The following is a 14433-nucleotide window of genomic DNA, read 5'->3' as shown; positions in this document are numbered from 1 at the left end:
CTAGCGGAGCTTCTTCCTTTCCTAACGGTGTCGTTCTACTTTTCAACGCATAATTATAGGGAAACACTTAACTAGTTTTGCAAGCAAAGTGGCAATTAATCTCACTATAAATATATTTAGATACGAAAACTAAATTGTTATTTATTAAGTACAATTGTATTCATTTCAATAGTCATATTACCAAACTCCATATAATAAAATAAATTAATAGAAATCCATCCTACACGCTATCGCACCAATAAAATTTACCGGTTATATAATAAATTTTTAAAAAATTATTTTTATTTATTTATTATTATTATTATTAACAAATCAATGAATAAAATAGCAATGAAATTTCTGCTACTGTGTTATTTAGATAGGCCTTCCCTATTTTATAGACTCACACTCTTTGTTCTAATGGTTGGATTGAAATGTCAAAATGAAAGTCACACCCTTTAACCACTCTCTAATAATAAATTGGAAATAATCTTAGCTAACAAATAACAAAATACATAGACGTTAAAAATCTTATGTTTTACTAATTGAAATGTTATGTAATAAATAAAATTAACAGTTTATTATGAGACAATAATCAAAAAGAAAAAAAAAAAGAGAAAATTGCTATAGCTAGAGATGTTGAAGATGGGAGTTGGAACTGAGGAATTCAGAGTCCAAGTTTTGAGCATGTGGATGAACAGTTTGATTATTGCAGGCCAGGGTTGGCTGTCTGCTTGCACAGCTAAAGACAAGTAGCATGTGTTTCGAAAATGACAGTCTCTGCTATCAGTAAAACATAAAAACGACAATGGCCTATGCCTGTATGTATCCTGATATCTAAGATAAGATTAAACAACCCTGTACATTATTACTCTCTTTCTTTCTTTTTTCTTTTCTTCTTGGATGTAAAAATTCACACTGGAAAAATCAGTAGTAGCTCAACATTAGAATGTAGTTGCAGAATAGTTGATAGACCAACAATTTTATTTCATAAGAGCAAGTCTTGAAGACCTGTGCTTTTACAACATTGAAGACCTGTGCTTTATCACGACTATTATCCACCACTAAAGAAAAATGACAGTTTTGATGCTTTAACATCAAATGGTAATTTGCTTGCTAAAAACTGAATGATCTTAGTAGGCACTAGCAAACATTGCCTTCATTACATCATTTGGGGACACAAGATGGAAGCACGCAGGTAGAGACTCAAAAAGGCCATGGTTCTATCATGTTCAAAGCATCCTCCTTTTAGTGGAAAACGAATTCTACATCCAACAGGGTCAGTATGGCATCAAGCCAATCGATACCTTTATCACACAAAGATTGTATAACTGTGCAACTATTGGTGATTCTGATGCATCGTAATCATAGTTTGCTGCTTCTTGTGTGTGATTTGAAATACTTATGGATCACAGTTAAGAGTTTGACTGTTCCACGATGCATTTTTTCTGCAGAAGGTTCTTTTGGAGAAAAGACTTGAATTTATAATGTTTCTTGGTATGAGCTTCATGCTAAAGCCGTTGGTTTTAGCAGGCATATGAGCAAGGATGAGCATGCAAATGACTAGGGACAGCACAGGTCCACAGGAATACTTTACATCACATGAGACGTTCAGAGATGTTTCCGCTCTCTGAATACAGGTACAAGGGCAGAGGTGATCCCTGTTGTCTACCAGGAAAAGAGAAAAAGGAAGAATATATATCCAGTTACAAATTCATGATTGGATTTACGATGAATGTTCTCTACAAATCACATAAATTAAATATCCGTAGAATGCAGGATGGAGACGCCTAAAGAAGCAGTTGGAGTGCCATTTGCTTTCAAGAGGTGCCAATTGAATGACATGAATCAATTGGGGTTACTGGGAAATTGGGGAGAAAATATGGAAAATTAAGACCTCCAATATATATCTGTAACTAACAAAAATTAGCTTGACCAGAAATTTTCCTAGCGGTAAGTGGCATACCACTTACCAGATTTTCACACTCTAAACAAAAAACTGAAAGATAAAAGGTAAACTACTACTAACAACCTCACATAAATCCATGTTCTGCCAAGCCTGCTAAGTCTCTTCATGCAACACCCTTCTTCTACTGTCACTTTCTTAGCAGGTGCTTGCTGAATTCTGCTTCTTGTTCCAGCCTGAGAATCACAATGCATACCTGGTAACAACTGGACTACCTTTCAACTTGTACAAATTTATTTTAGTTCTCTCCCCTTTCATTATCACAGCAGCACCTTCTCTAACTTCCATGACTCCATTTCCCACAGTGCAACTATAGCATAAGGAAACCAAACTGATCACAGAAATTACATTACTCATAAATTTTGGCACATATCTCACATCAACAGACGTCCTTACACACCATCATCCATCTTCACTTTCACATTACTAATACCCTCAACTTCTAATTTCACGCCATTGGCAAATGTTATAAGATGAATCTTTGTCCACGTAGCTTTATGAATCTAGGGATCTAGTCGGCATCCTTTTACTCGTACAAAAATCTGTGTTTTAAATTTTACACGTGTGTCAGACAGTAACGCAATTTAAAAAAGAAAATTTATATTCATTATTTGTTAATTTAATTTTATTAAAAATGTTAAATGTTCATTATTTGTTAACTTAATTTTATTGAAAATATATATATACCATAATATAAATATTTATAGTATAACTTTAGTATGATATTCTTTTATTTACTAATTATGTAAGGACGATTTATTTTATATCTATATAATATATATACATATAAATCAACTAGCGGATATGATTTTCATCAATGACAAATATCCATTGACAAACTAATGAATGTTATGCCTATAAATGATGAATGTTTATATCAATTATAAAATATTTTTAATATCAATCACAAATACAATAAAGACTTTCATAAATAGTTAATATTTTTATTTGAGAATATTGATGAACATTATATATATAGATAATGAACATTAAATTTAATATTGATGAATAATACATTAAACGAAATGAATATAAACATTAGCCGTAATGAATATTAAGTTCATAAATAATGAATATTTAAATATAAAGAAAATTAATTATTATAGAATATTACATCTAATAGATATTATACATATAAAAATGAACATTTTAGTACAAATAAATGAGCAAAAAACATTAATATGTATATAATTTAATAAAAATATTTTGACATGCGTTACTATATTTTAATACATATGATTTTTAATTTTGATATGTGTACTTAGGATTGACTCTTAGGATTGACTCGTAGAATTCAAGTTATGTATAATTTTATATTTTTCTATTAATTTATTTATAATTTTTATATTTTCATATTGATAAAATCTTAAAATATAAAAAACTAATAAAGATGTAAAAATATTTAATTTATTATTATTTTTAAATATTTTAATTAATTATAAAATATAAAAATTTATTTAATTTTATATATAAATTTAATTATATTATTATTTATAATTAAAATAATTACGACGTACAACATGCGGGTAAACAATTAGCTTTCATAAAGATATAAAAGATATATTTAACATATTATTTTTAATATAATATTAATTCTAAATTCATTTTATTACAATCAAAAATATAAAAATTTCACGTGTCAAAAATAAATATACATATCAAATAAAAGAATTTCAAATAGTAGCAATAAAATAATTATAACTGTCATATAATACGTAAATAAATGACTAGTTATTATAAATATATAAAATATTTATTAAATATATAAAATATTTATTAAATATATAATTTTAATATAATATTAATTCTTATAATTTATTTTATTCTAATTTTAAAAATTAGAATGGTACAATTTAAAAAAAAAAACAAAAAAAACATGAATAAAAATTTTCTATACATATAAAGAGTCGTTACACTTTCTCCTTTTCCATGCATATATACTACTTATAGACTCCGGTTCATATAGAATTATAGTCGGTCTATATAGAATTATAGGCCGGTCCATATTATAAGCATTGTAAAGGATTGCATCCTACTGCTTATAGTGTAAAACCAGTTTATGAGCCAAAAGTGAAGATCTATCTTGTGTAATAAAAAAAAAAAGTCCTAACCAAAAATATATAGCGCAACCAAACGCGTCCTAATTGAAAAAGAAAAAAAAAATGAATTTTTTACAAAAGCAAGGGAAATGATATGTAAAATTTACGGTGAAATGAATTTTTTTAACAAAATTTTAGTTATATAATTTTTTTGATAATTTTTATATTATTATTTAATAATTCAATAATTTTATTTTAAATATATTTTATATATTTTAAATTTTATTTTAATATACTTTTATATATTACAGTACAGCTTTTTAAAAAATATTATTTTTTGATTTATAATATTAAATGAAAAATATAAAGTATTACTCTGTTTAGCTGATTTTAAATAATATAAATTAATATAATTTTAATATTTTATAGATATATTTTTAATATTTTTTCTAAAAAATTCTAGAAAGGAGAACTTATAATAATATTAATTAATATAATAAATTTTTATTATTTTTAAATATATTTTTAATATTTTTGTGACGAAAATTTTTAAAAATAAAAATATATAAAATAAAAATAAAATTTTAATAATATAATCTAAAAGTAATATTCTTTGGTATTATTTATATTCTTAATATTTTTTTTATGAAATATTGAAAAAAACTGTATAAAACGTTTTCTAAAAATCGTAGAGAATAAATTTTCTTTTTTGAAGAAAAGTAGTCCGCGGAATTTCTTCAAAGAAAAATGAAAGGCTATACTAGCTTTGTTTCTGTTTGTTAATGGGCCAAATATTAGCCCAATTACCATATTAACCCATTCCACTGGATCCTCTTCGCCACCCTCTCTCTCAACTCGCACATCATGACCTCGCTTCCTTGGGCGGACTTCCACTAAACGTAACCCTTCCTCTTTCATCAGCTGGAATTTTACTGGGAAAAGTTGTCGACAGTCTCAGACCTTAACCCTACACACTTCGAGGTTTATACCGGTGGCACCGGATGAAAAGTTCCGGTGTTTTGTACTTGAACATTACAAGATCCATAAATTTGAAAACATTAGCTTAAAACCCGCGAAATCTAGTGACCCAGTAAACCACCTGGCCATCCTCATGAACGAGTCGTTGCTATAGAGTTCAGCGATGGCGTGGGTTTGCCGATGACCCTTTTATTATTAAAACCGCGACCTCTTAGGGCTCGAGCCTCCACAATAATCATGGCCCATTTTCATGATTACACTAAAGGAGGAGGATTTCACCCATTTAGTGATAAAGAGGTAATAGTAAAGAATCAAGAAGCTTGGTTTGTTAAAGTTATAGCTATCCTTTTTGTTCGTTCACATTGTTCTGATGCTACTTCTTTAGGATATTTATCTGAGAAGTTGAATGATCCCTTGGTTGCATTTGAGGTAATTAAGAGGCTAAATAACAACCCACAAGTGGGTTTGAAGTTCATGGAATTTTGTAGATTGAATTTCAGTCTTATTCATTGTTTTTCAACTTACGAATTACTTATTAGGTCTTTATGTCAAATGGGTCTTCATGATTTGGTTGAAATGGTGATTGGTTATATGAGGAGTGATGGGCATTTGATTGATAGTAGAGTTCTAGGATTTTTGGTAACTTCATTTGCACAAGCGGGGAAGTTTGATCTTGCTAAGAAATTGATTATTGAAGTTCAAGGTGAGGAGGCTAGGATTAGTTCTTTTGTGTATAATTATTTGTTGAATGAGTTGGTCAAAGGGGGTAAGGTACATGAAGCTATCTTCTTGTTTAAAGAGAATTTGGCATTCCATTCTCGTCCGAATACTTGGACCTTCAATATTCTTATCCGAGGTCTTTGCAGAGTAGGGGAAGTTGAGAAGGGTTTTGAACTATTTAATGCTATGCAAAGTTTTGGTTGTTTGCCTGATGTTGTTACATATAACACTCTTATAAGTGGATTGTGTAAGGCTAACGAGTTAGATAGAGCATGTGACTTATTGAAGGAAGTTCAGTCTAGAAATGATTGTTCACCAGATGTTATGACCTATACATCTATTATATCTGGGTTTCGTAAGTTGGGTAAGCTGGAGGCCGCCTCTGTCCTTTTTGAGGAGATGATTAGGTCTGGGATTGAGCCCACTGTAGTCACTTTTAATGTTCTTATTGATGGCTTTGGCAAGATTGGCAACATGGTTGCAGCAGAAGCAATGCACGAAAAGATGGCCTCTTATAGTTGCATACCTGATGTAGTAACCTTCACATCCTTGATTGATGGTTATTGTAGAACAGGAGATATTCGTCTGGGTTTAAAGGTTTGGGATGTGATGAAAGCAAGAAATGTATCTCCAAATATTTATACTTACTCAGTTATTATTAATGCTCTCTGCAAGGATAATAGAATTCATGAAGCTCGTGATCTTTTGAGGCAATTGAAGTGCAGTGATGTCTTTCCGAAACCTTTTATATATAACCCTGTAATAGATGGGTTTTGCAAGGCTGGGAATGTGGATGAGGCAAATGTGATTGTGACGGAAATGGAGGAAAAGAGATGCAGGCCTGATAAAGTGACATTCACTATCCTTATTATTGGGCATTGTATGAAAGGCAGAATGGTTGAAGCACTTGATATTTTCAAGAAGATGCTGGCAATTGGTTGTGCCCCAGATAACATTACTATTAGTTCATTGGTAGCTTGCCTTCTCAAGGCTGGAAAGCCTAGTGAAGCATTTCACATTGTGCAAACGGCATCAGAGGACCTCAACTTGAGTTTTTCATCTCTTAGAAAAACGTTTCCTATGAGAGTGAAGACAGACATTTCAGTAGCTGCTTGAGAGAGGGTCAGACGGGTTGTCACACTATCAGATTAGGCTTGTTGGACCATTCAATTAAGCAAGGTCCTGCTATCACATACACCTCCAAATTAGAGCACAAATACCAGACAGTTTCAACGGTAATTACATTGTTCTTTTTCAAATTTTAGGGAGATAATATCAATTTTGCAATTTAGCTTAGCATACTCAAAACTGGTGCTGATACTGCTGAATTTGTATGTATTCTTCCTTCTTCAAGTTATCTAGTTTTCACTTGTGTTCTCAGATTTATAGCAAGTCTACCATGGGTGTATCTTGGTTACTTTCTCTTACTCAAAAGTTGTCATGGATTTCATGGGAATGATGTAGTAGGAAGGATATATGCAAAAGGGGAGGAAGAAAAGAGTGTTTTATAGAAAAACCACCATACACACGCCCATGCACAAGAAAGAAAGAATAGAAAACAAAGAAAGATTGTATGCCAATCATAATTATAGTTGGAAAGACTGGCAGTTCCATTATTCAAAATTATCAAACTAGCCTGTAGACCATTTTACAGTTAGAAGTCATACTAACCTGCGAGAGAACTTAAAGGTCATTCAGAGCAAATTACTCAAAAAATTTCAAGAAGTCCTTCCTCTGCTTCGAGTAACTTAGAGACCACATAAGATGCTTGAGAAGTGTCCACCGCAGTACAGAATGGAAACCTAGTAGGGTTCGTGGCAGTTTACAACCTGCTATTGGCAACATCAGTACTTCCTCAGTTACTGCAGGAAAGTGTTTGTGCAACTAACCCCAGATACTTTTAGAGGTGTTTCGTCCTTCCAGGTTGAACATGTAAGACTAGATGCCAGAGAATTCAACATTTTCACGAAGACTATTCCTGGGCATCTCGTCTCTTTGATGCTTGCAAGCAGGTGCTAGAGTTCTTAAACATATAAAGCAGCTTGTTGTTATTTTGCCATTAGGATTTGTTAGTTGGTTCTCTAATTTCTTTCCTTTTTTAGGAGAATGCTCATAGACATAACCCAAGAATTTAATTGATGCATCTTATCCAAGCATGGACTTGGTGACTACAATACCAATGCATATACTTCTAGAAATTGAATTGAATGAATGGTTTCAATAGATGTTCATTCTGCCATGGTACTGTTTGGATTTTGAATGTTAAATCTCTGAAGCGCTTTGGTAAACTTTTTCTATATCCTAACCATGTCATAAGTTTACTATATCCTAACCATGTCACTGATAACGACATGCTGCTAGTAGTTCTTTTGCACCACCTGATATGCAGTTTTATCATTTGAAGGTCTCTGCTGGTTTTTGTGTACTGAAACTCTGGCAATGTTTGAGTGGTTACAGCTGCAAGAAGTGCTGAGGTTTCAGGGATTGCTACTTTAACCATGTATCCTAACCTGTTCGAGTTCCAACTGCAGGGCAGCAAAAGAGACTGATGGGAAAGGAGTTTCACAAGAGTGTTCCAAATTGAATGTTGAGTGGAAGGAGAAGCCTTGGTTATGGTACTATTGGGCAGTTGGGGATGATTAGGAGTTGACATGCATCTCTGCTTGGCGTTCACATTGACACATTTCTGTCTAAATTGTAATAAATTTGTGGTTCTCACTGCTGCTCATTTTTCGTTATCTCCATCGAGTAGAGTTACTTTGATGAGATTCTTTTGCTTGTGAACTTCGAGTCTGTCGCAAATAGCCCAGGAGATGGTGGTGTCTGCTCCATCCCTTCCCTTTATTTGCAGTATTAGAATATCGACATGTATAATAAGATACAGTAGATAATTCATGATCTTATAACAAAATCATTATTGATGCTATAAATTTTGAAGTTCTCACAAGTTGCTGATAATTCCAATTCCATTTTAGCATTTATTTTGACATCCAAAAAGGAGATGCTTTTGTTAAGTGTTCTGAATTTAGTAATGGGTATTAAGATTCAAGATCTTTTACTAATCGTAAGGCTTTCTTCTTACTACAAATTATGATTTTAAAAAATCTAAATAAAAACTGTTACAGACGTACCTATATTTATATTTATTAGTGAACAGAAAAGAAAATTGGGATAAATAACTTAAATGCGAGGGGGGCTTCTAGAAGGAGACGACAAGCAAGCAACAAAAGCGCGTCCTTTCGTTGACATTCACAACTGCCAATTCAATGCATTTTCTTTCTTTCTTCTTCGAATTGAGAATCTATTGCCGCGTTTAACTGAAGCTCTCTTCTGTGAAACCAATTTGCTCTGTTTTCTCTCTGCTTTTGATTACATGTGCATTACTCTAAATTCTTGTTTTCTAAAGATATGATCCTTATTCTTATTGCCTCATTATCTCCATAATCAGTTCATGGGTTTCAACCAACTGCTGTCTTAAATTAGCTAACTTTAATTTGAGGATTAGAGGTAAAGGCAGAAATGCTTTTTAAATTTAAAATTCTATATTTATTGTTCACAAACAGTTCAAAATTCTATATTTTGTTTTAGTTGTCAGCACAGTTTCTAATTGTCATTTGTGTAAATCCTTAGCCATAGTTTATTTTTACTGGAAAATAAAGGTGTCAAACTGACAAGCAGTTCTGCAATCATTATACATTGTTTTCAGTCATAGACTCATTATTTCCTTTTGTTTTGTTTCTTGTGCAATACAATCAGAATCATTATAATTTGGATGCTTTAGTCACATCTGATTGATCATGGCAAACATTTTTAATTTTATAGACTAACTAGAGTTTGGATGTGTTAAACTGTATTATAGTACTTGTTATGGCCTCGAATTTTGATTGTCATATTGGATTTCTTTCTTTTTGTCATAATACTTCTCTTTGGGTTTATTTTTTGACAGTGATTAGTATGAACTATTCTTGGAAGTTTATGTGAAGAAGTTTTCTGAATGACTGCCTCGGGATCATCAGATTATACCTATCGTGTCTTCCTAAGCTTTAGTGGTGATGATACTGGGAAGAATTTTAGCGATCACCTTTATGCAGCTTTGGAGCATTCAGGAATTCATACATTCAGAGGTGATTATGGAGTGGAGAGGAGAGATTGTTGATGCTGAATTTCAAAAGGCAATGCAACAGTCGAAATTATGCTTAGTTGTGTTCTCAAAAGACTACGCGTCTTCAATATGGTGCCTCGAAGAACTTGTAAAAATAATGGAAGTAAGGAAAAATGGTGGACTAATTGTTATGCCAGTTTTTTATGATGCAGATCCTAACCAAGTCTGGGAACAGTCTGGGAGTTACGCAAAAGCATTTGCTATACATGAAGAGATGGAGGAGATGGAAAAGGTGCAGAGATGGAGGGCAGTGCTTAGAGAGATTACAGATTTGAGTGGGATGGACTTGCAACAGAGGTAATTTTCCAAATTGATCTCCTGATAAAGTACAAAATCCAACAACATGGTTTCTAAAGTAGATGAGATTTGGGAAGTTGAATAATGATATGAACTGGAATAAGAAATTATTAGACGATGACTTCTGGAGATTCATTATTTATGGATTTATTGAATTCCTTCTACTGAGTTTCCAATTTATTCTACTTCTTTTTTAAAAAAAGATGGATGAATAATGAAGTATATGGACTGATGCAATCTTTCTATGCTTTGTTTTCTGTTTTGATTTTGATTTGTAGGCATGAGGCAGAATTTATCCAAGATATTGTCAAACTGGTTGAGAACAGGCTGAATGAATCGGTATCGATGCATGTTCCGTCCTTTTTAGTTGGAATAGATTCTCGTGTGAAAGATATTAACTTGTGGTTACAGAATGGGTCTACTGATCCTGGCATAGCAATAATCTATGGTATTGGTGGTGTTGGGAAGACAACCATAGCCAAGACTGTTTATAACCTAAATTTAGATAGGTTTAAAGGCAGCTGCTTTCTTGCAAATGTTAGGAAAGCTTCAAAGGAACCTAATGGTTTGATTTTCTTGCAAAAACAACTTGTTGAAAAGTTTCGAAATGGAAAGGAGAACAAAATAGATAGTGTGGATGAAGGAAGCATTAAGGTCATAGATGTGATAAGCTGCAAAAGAGTTCTTATTGTTCTTGACGATGTGGATGAACTGGACCAATTGAATGCATTTATTGGAACGTGGAATTCGCTTTTTCAGGGAAGTAAGATTATTGTGACAACCAGACATGAGCGTCTTCTTAATCCGCATGACACTCAGAAGAAGTTCAGAGTTAAGGAACTGGATGATAACGAGTCACTTCAGCTCTTCAGTTGGCACGCCTTTCGACAAAATCATCCTATTGAAGGCTACAAAGAGCATTCGGAGAGTGTAGTAAAGCACTGTTGTGGGGTTCCATTAGCTCTTGAAGTTTTGGGTTCTTATCTATCTGACAAAATGGCAGATGAATGGGAAAGCGAATTAGAGAAGTTAAAAGCAATTCCTCATCCCAAAATTCAGAAGAGCCTCCAAATAAGCTATGATTCTTTACAGGATGATAAATACAAAAACTTATTTCTTCACATAGCTTGTTTCTTCACTGGAAGAGATAAAGATTATGTAGTTAAAGTTCTGGACGGCTGCGAGTTGTATGCAAAAGTTGGAATTCAGAATCTCATTGATCGACATCTTGTTACTATCAACAAGGACAACAAACTAATGATGCATCCTTTGCTTAGAGACATGGGGAGGGAAATTGTTCGTCAAGAATCACCTGAGCATCCAGGATCACGTAGCCGACTATGGCATCACGAGGACACATTGACTGTCTTGCGAGAAAATATTGTATGTAAATACTTGTTGTGCATATTTTTATGTCTCTGTGCTAGTCTACCATTCTGATACTGATTATCTTTTTCTTACTTCTCCTTATTCTTTCATTCTCATTTTCAAAGCAGGGCACAGAAGCAATTAGAGGCCTCACTCTCGATCTGCAAATAATTATGCAAGAGCAGCAGCATTCGATTTCTTGTATTAATTGTGCAAAACGGCAACATTATGAAGACTTGATTTCCAAATACAGGGAGAAACGGAGTCGTCTTGGCTTCTTCTCCTGGCAACCAGCAGAGGTGGGCCTGATACCTCCATTTCCCATGTCAAATGAAGTAGTTTTTGAAACAAAGGCATTTGCAAAGATGCGACAATTAAAGCTGCTCCAGCTCAATTATGTAAAACTTGATGGAAGATATGAGCATTTTCCTAGAAATTTAATATGGCTGTGTTGGCATGGGTTCCCTGTGAAATCTATTCCATTGAAATTATGCTTGGAGAATCTTGTGGTTCTTGACATGCGTTATAGCAATCTAAAACATGCTTGGATTGGAGCCAGGGTATGATCTTACTCTCTCTGTGTCTTTAAGATGTTGGGTCTCCATATTAAAATGACTAGATTTGATTTTGAACAGGGTCTTAAACAATTGAAAATCCTTGATTTTAGCCATTCCTATGGTCTTGTCAGCACCCCTGACCTCTCAGGGCTGCCTAATCTTGAAAGACTGAAGCTGAAAAGTTGCATAAATTTGGTTGAGGTTCATAAATCTATTGAAAACCTTGAGAAACTTGTCCTCTTAAACTTGAAAGATTGCAAAAGGCTCAGGAAGCTTCCAAGAAAAATAGTCTTGTTGAGATCACTAGAGAAACTTATTCTTTCCGGTTGCTCAGAACTAGATAAGCTGTCCAGTGAACTTAGAAAAATGGAATCTCTGAAGGTGCTTCATATGGATGGTTTCAAACATTATACAGCGAAATCGCGGCAGTTAACCTTCTGGTCATGGTTATCACGGAGGCAAGGCATGGACTCCTCCTTAGCATTGACTTTTCTACCTTGCTCCTTAGATCATCTAAGTCTTGCAGATTGCGATCTATCAGATGATACTGTCGACCTCAGTTGTCTCTCGTCCTTGAAATGCTTAAATTTAAGTGGAAACTCAATTTCTTGCCTACCCAAAACCATCAGCGGCCTCACTAAACTTGAGTCCCTTGTACTGGATAACTGCAGAAGTCTCCAATCACTTTCTGAACTTCCAGCGAGTTTAAGGGAATTGAATGCAGAAAATTGCACATCATTAGAAAGAATTGCAAATCTACCGAACTTGATGACATCATTGAGGTTGAACCTTGCCGGCTGCGAACAATTAGTTGAGGTTCAAGGCTTCTTCAAGCTAGAACCAATAAACAACCACGACAAGGAAATGGCCAATATGTTGGGTTTGTTTAACTTGGGACCTGTGGAAACCATTAAAGTCGAAATGTTTAGTGTGATGACGATGACGTCAAGAATCACTCCTCCTAAGGTACTCTTTGACACCCTCTTCTTATCTGAGTCATTTTTCCTTTGAATTATTCTTTACATAAACTCGTTATCTTTATACAGTTGGTAAATCATGATTCCGATGGCACAGGTTTTACATGAATGTGGCATATGTAGCATTTTTCTTCCTGGAAGTGAGGTTCCAGGCTGGTACAGCCCTCAAAATGAGGGGCCATTGATATCTTTTACCATGCCCCCATCTCATGTTCGAAAGGTCTGTGGCTTAAATATATGCATTGTTTATACATGCAATGATGTAAGAAATGGATTGACTGATCATCATTACATTAAGATCTGGAATAAAACCAAGGATCTAAAGTGGACCTATAGCCCAATATTTTATGGAATTCCTGAACCAGAAAAGAGTATGTTATGGTTAAGCCACTGGAAGTTAGAAGATCTGCTGGAAGGTGGGGATCAACTGAATGTTTCAGCGGTCATGTCAACTGGTTATCAGGCAAAAAATATTCGCATCCATCTGGTGTATGACCAGGAGAATGAGGAGACAGAACTGAATAGTGAAGAAACTGAGGAAAATGCGTCTTTCTGGCACCGAAATTGCAGCAACGTGGATGTGGAGATGTACAGGGTAGGAAGGGATGCATTTTTCCTTTGCAATTATGATTATTTAATTCATCAAGAAATATCAGAAAATGGTTTTGGTAATTTAATGGAGTACAGCCATTTATTTGAGCAATAAGCAGACATTATAGACTAGCAGTTTCACATCCAATTTATTTGTTTGAGATGTAAAGCGAGCAGTTTACTTATGATCCAATTCATGGTTTAAGCGCTCTATTTCTTTTGGTATATTAAGTATTAACGGTACTTCTCTTTGCCAAATTAGTTGAAAGTTACTGCAGGAATTCATTCTGTAAGAACCTGGAAAATTGAGCATAAGTTCTATGGATCAATACTCAATAGCAATGAAATGTGGAAAGAATAAAATGACCCCGGTAGGGAAAGAATATCTTCTGGTTTACTTTTCTAGCAGATTAGAATTATTGATTACTGAATATCAAACCAGAGTTATAAGACATGTATAAGGAAGTAATAAAGAAAGATAGGAATCATTAAGCAAAGCAGGACTTTTCTATTAATATAACGAAATTGCTTATAAAAAAAGACAGGAATTATTGCTTAAGCACTAAGATCAGAAAAATATATATACTTTTTTAAGTAAGCAGCAATGCTACATCCAGATATGAGAACATATAAAAGAAAAGTAACTCTGTAAAATTCTTCTCAGGAAGCATTTTGCTGGTCCAGTTCTCTCTAGATTTGGATGTGAAACTCTTGTTCCACCATACTTCCTTGCAGCTTCCCTCCGGTATCAAAAGAGAGCTACGGGCAAATAGAACTCCTTTTAGAAGTATCAATACTG

The 14433-nt window shown here is 33.7% G+C and overlaps 2 protein-coding genes across 10 annotated transcripts; both read left to right on the top strand.

Moving 5' to 3' along the window:
* Positions 1-4794: 4794 nt before the first annotated feature.
* On the top strand, positions 4795-8629 carry LOC8288452 (pentatricopeptide repeat-containing protein At2g06000). 4 transcript variants are annotated; one of them, XM_048370196.1, is made up of 3 exons: positions 4795-6917; positions 7064-7694; positions 8214-8629. In XM_048370196.1, exon 1 carries the CDS (start codon positions 5143-5145, stop codon positions 6796-6798), a length of 1656 nt encoding a protein of 551 aa, XP_048226153.1. In that variant the 5' UTR covers positions 4795-5142; the 3' UTR covers positions 6799-6917; positions 7064-7694; positions 8214-8629. The 4 variants fall into 4 exon arrangements, with proteins under 4 accessions (XP_048226153.1, XP_015570402.2, XP_015570403.2 ...); XM_015714916.2 differs by lacking the exon at positions 7064-7694; XM_015714917.2 differs by lacking the exon at positions 7064-7694 and having other exon boundaries at positions 8140-8629.
* A 224-nt stretch (positions 8630-8853) lies between these two features.
* On the top strand, positions 8854-14031 carry LOC8288450 (disease resistance protein RPV1). Of its 6 annotated transcripts, none has more exons than XM_048370193.1 (7): positions 8854-9057; positions 9629-9806; positions 9997-10141; positions 10420-11524; positions 11635-12069; positions 12145-13032; positions 13141-14031. In XM_048370193.1, the coding sequence occupies exons 2-7, from the start codon at positions 9677-9679 to the stop codon at positions 13747-13749; spliced, it is 3312 nt and encodes a 1103-aa protein (XP_048226150.1). In that variant the 5' UTR covers positions 8854-9057; positions 9629-9676; the 3' UTR covers positions 13750-14031. The 6 variants fall into 6 exon arrangements, with proteins under 6 accessions (XP_048226150.1, XP_048226149.1, XP_015570396.2 ...); XM_048370192.1 differs by having other exon boundaries at positions 8854-9189; XM_015714910.3 differs by lacking the exon at positions 8854-9057 and having other exon boundaries at positions 9200-9806.
* The last annotated feature ends 402 nt before the right edge of the window (positions 14032-14433 follow it).

This window comes from Ricinus communis, chromosome 10, assembly GCF_019578655.1.
Source record: "Ricinus communis isolate WT05 ecotype wild-type chromosome 10, ASM1957865v1, whole genome shotgun sequence".
NCBI lineage: Eukaryota > Viridiplantae > Streptophyta > Magnoliopsida > Malpighiales > Euphorbiaceae > Ricinus > Ricinus communis.
The sequence above is the reverse complement of the archived record's forward strand: the minus strand, read 5'-3'. Positions and strand labels throughout refer to the sequence as shown.

Coding starts and splice junctions, on each gene's coding strand:
- LOC8288452 (XM_015714916.2), top strand. CDS start 5,143: ATGACCCTTTTATTATTAAAACCGCGACCTCTTAGGGCTCGAGCCTCC.
- LOC8288450 (XM_015714907.3), top strand. CDS start 9,858: ATGCAACAGTCGAAATTATGCTTAGTTGTGTTCTCAAAAGACTACGCG. Junction 10,142..10,419: donor GGGATGGACTTGCAACAGAG/GTAATTTTCCAA, acceptor TTTGATTTGTAG/GCATGAGGCAGAATTTATCC. Junction 13,033..13,140: donor CAAGAATCACTCCTCCTAAG/GTACTCTTTGAC, acceptor CCGATGGCACAG/GTTTTACATGAATGTGGCAT.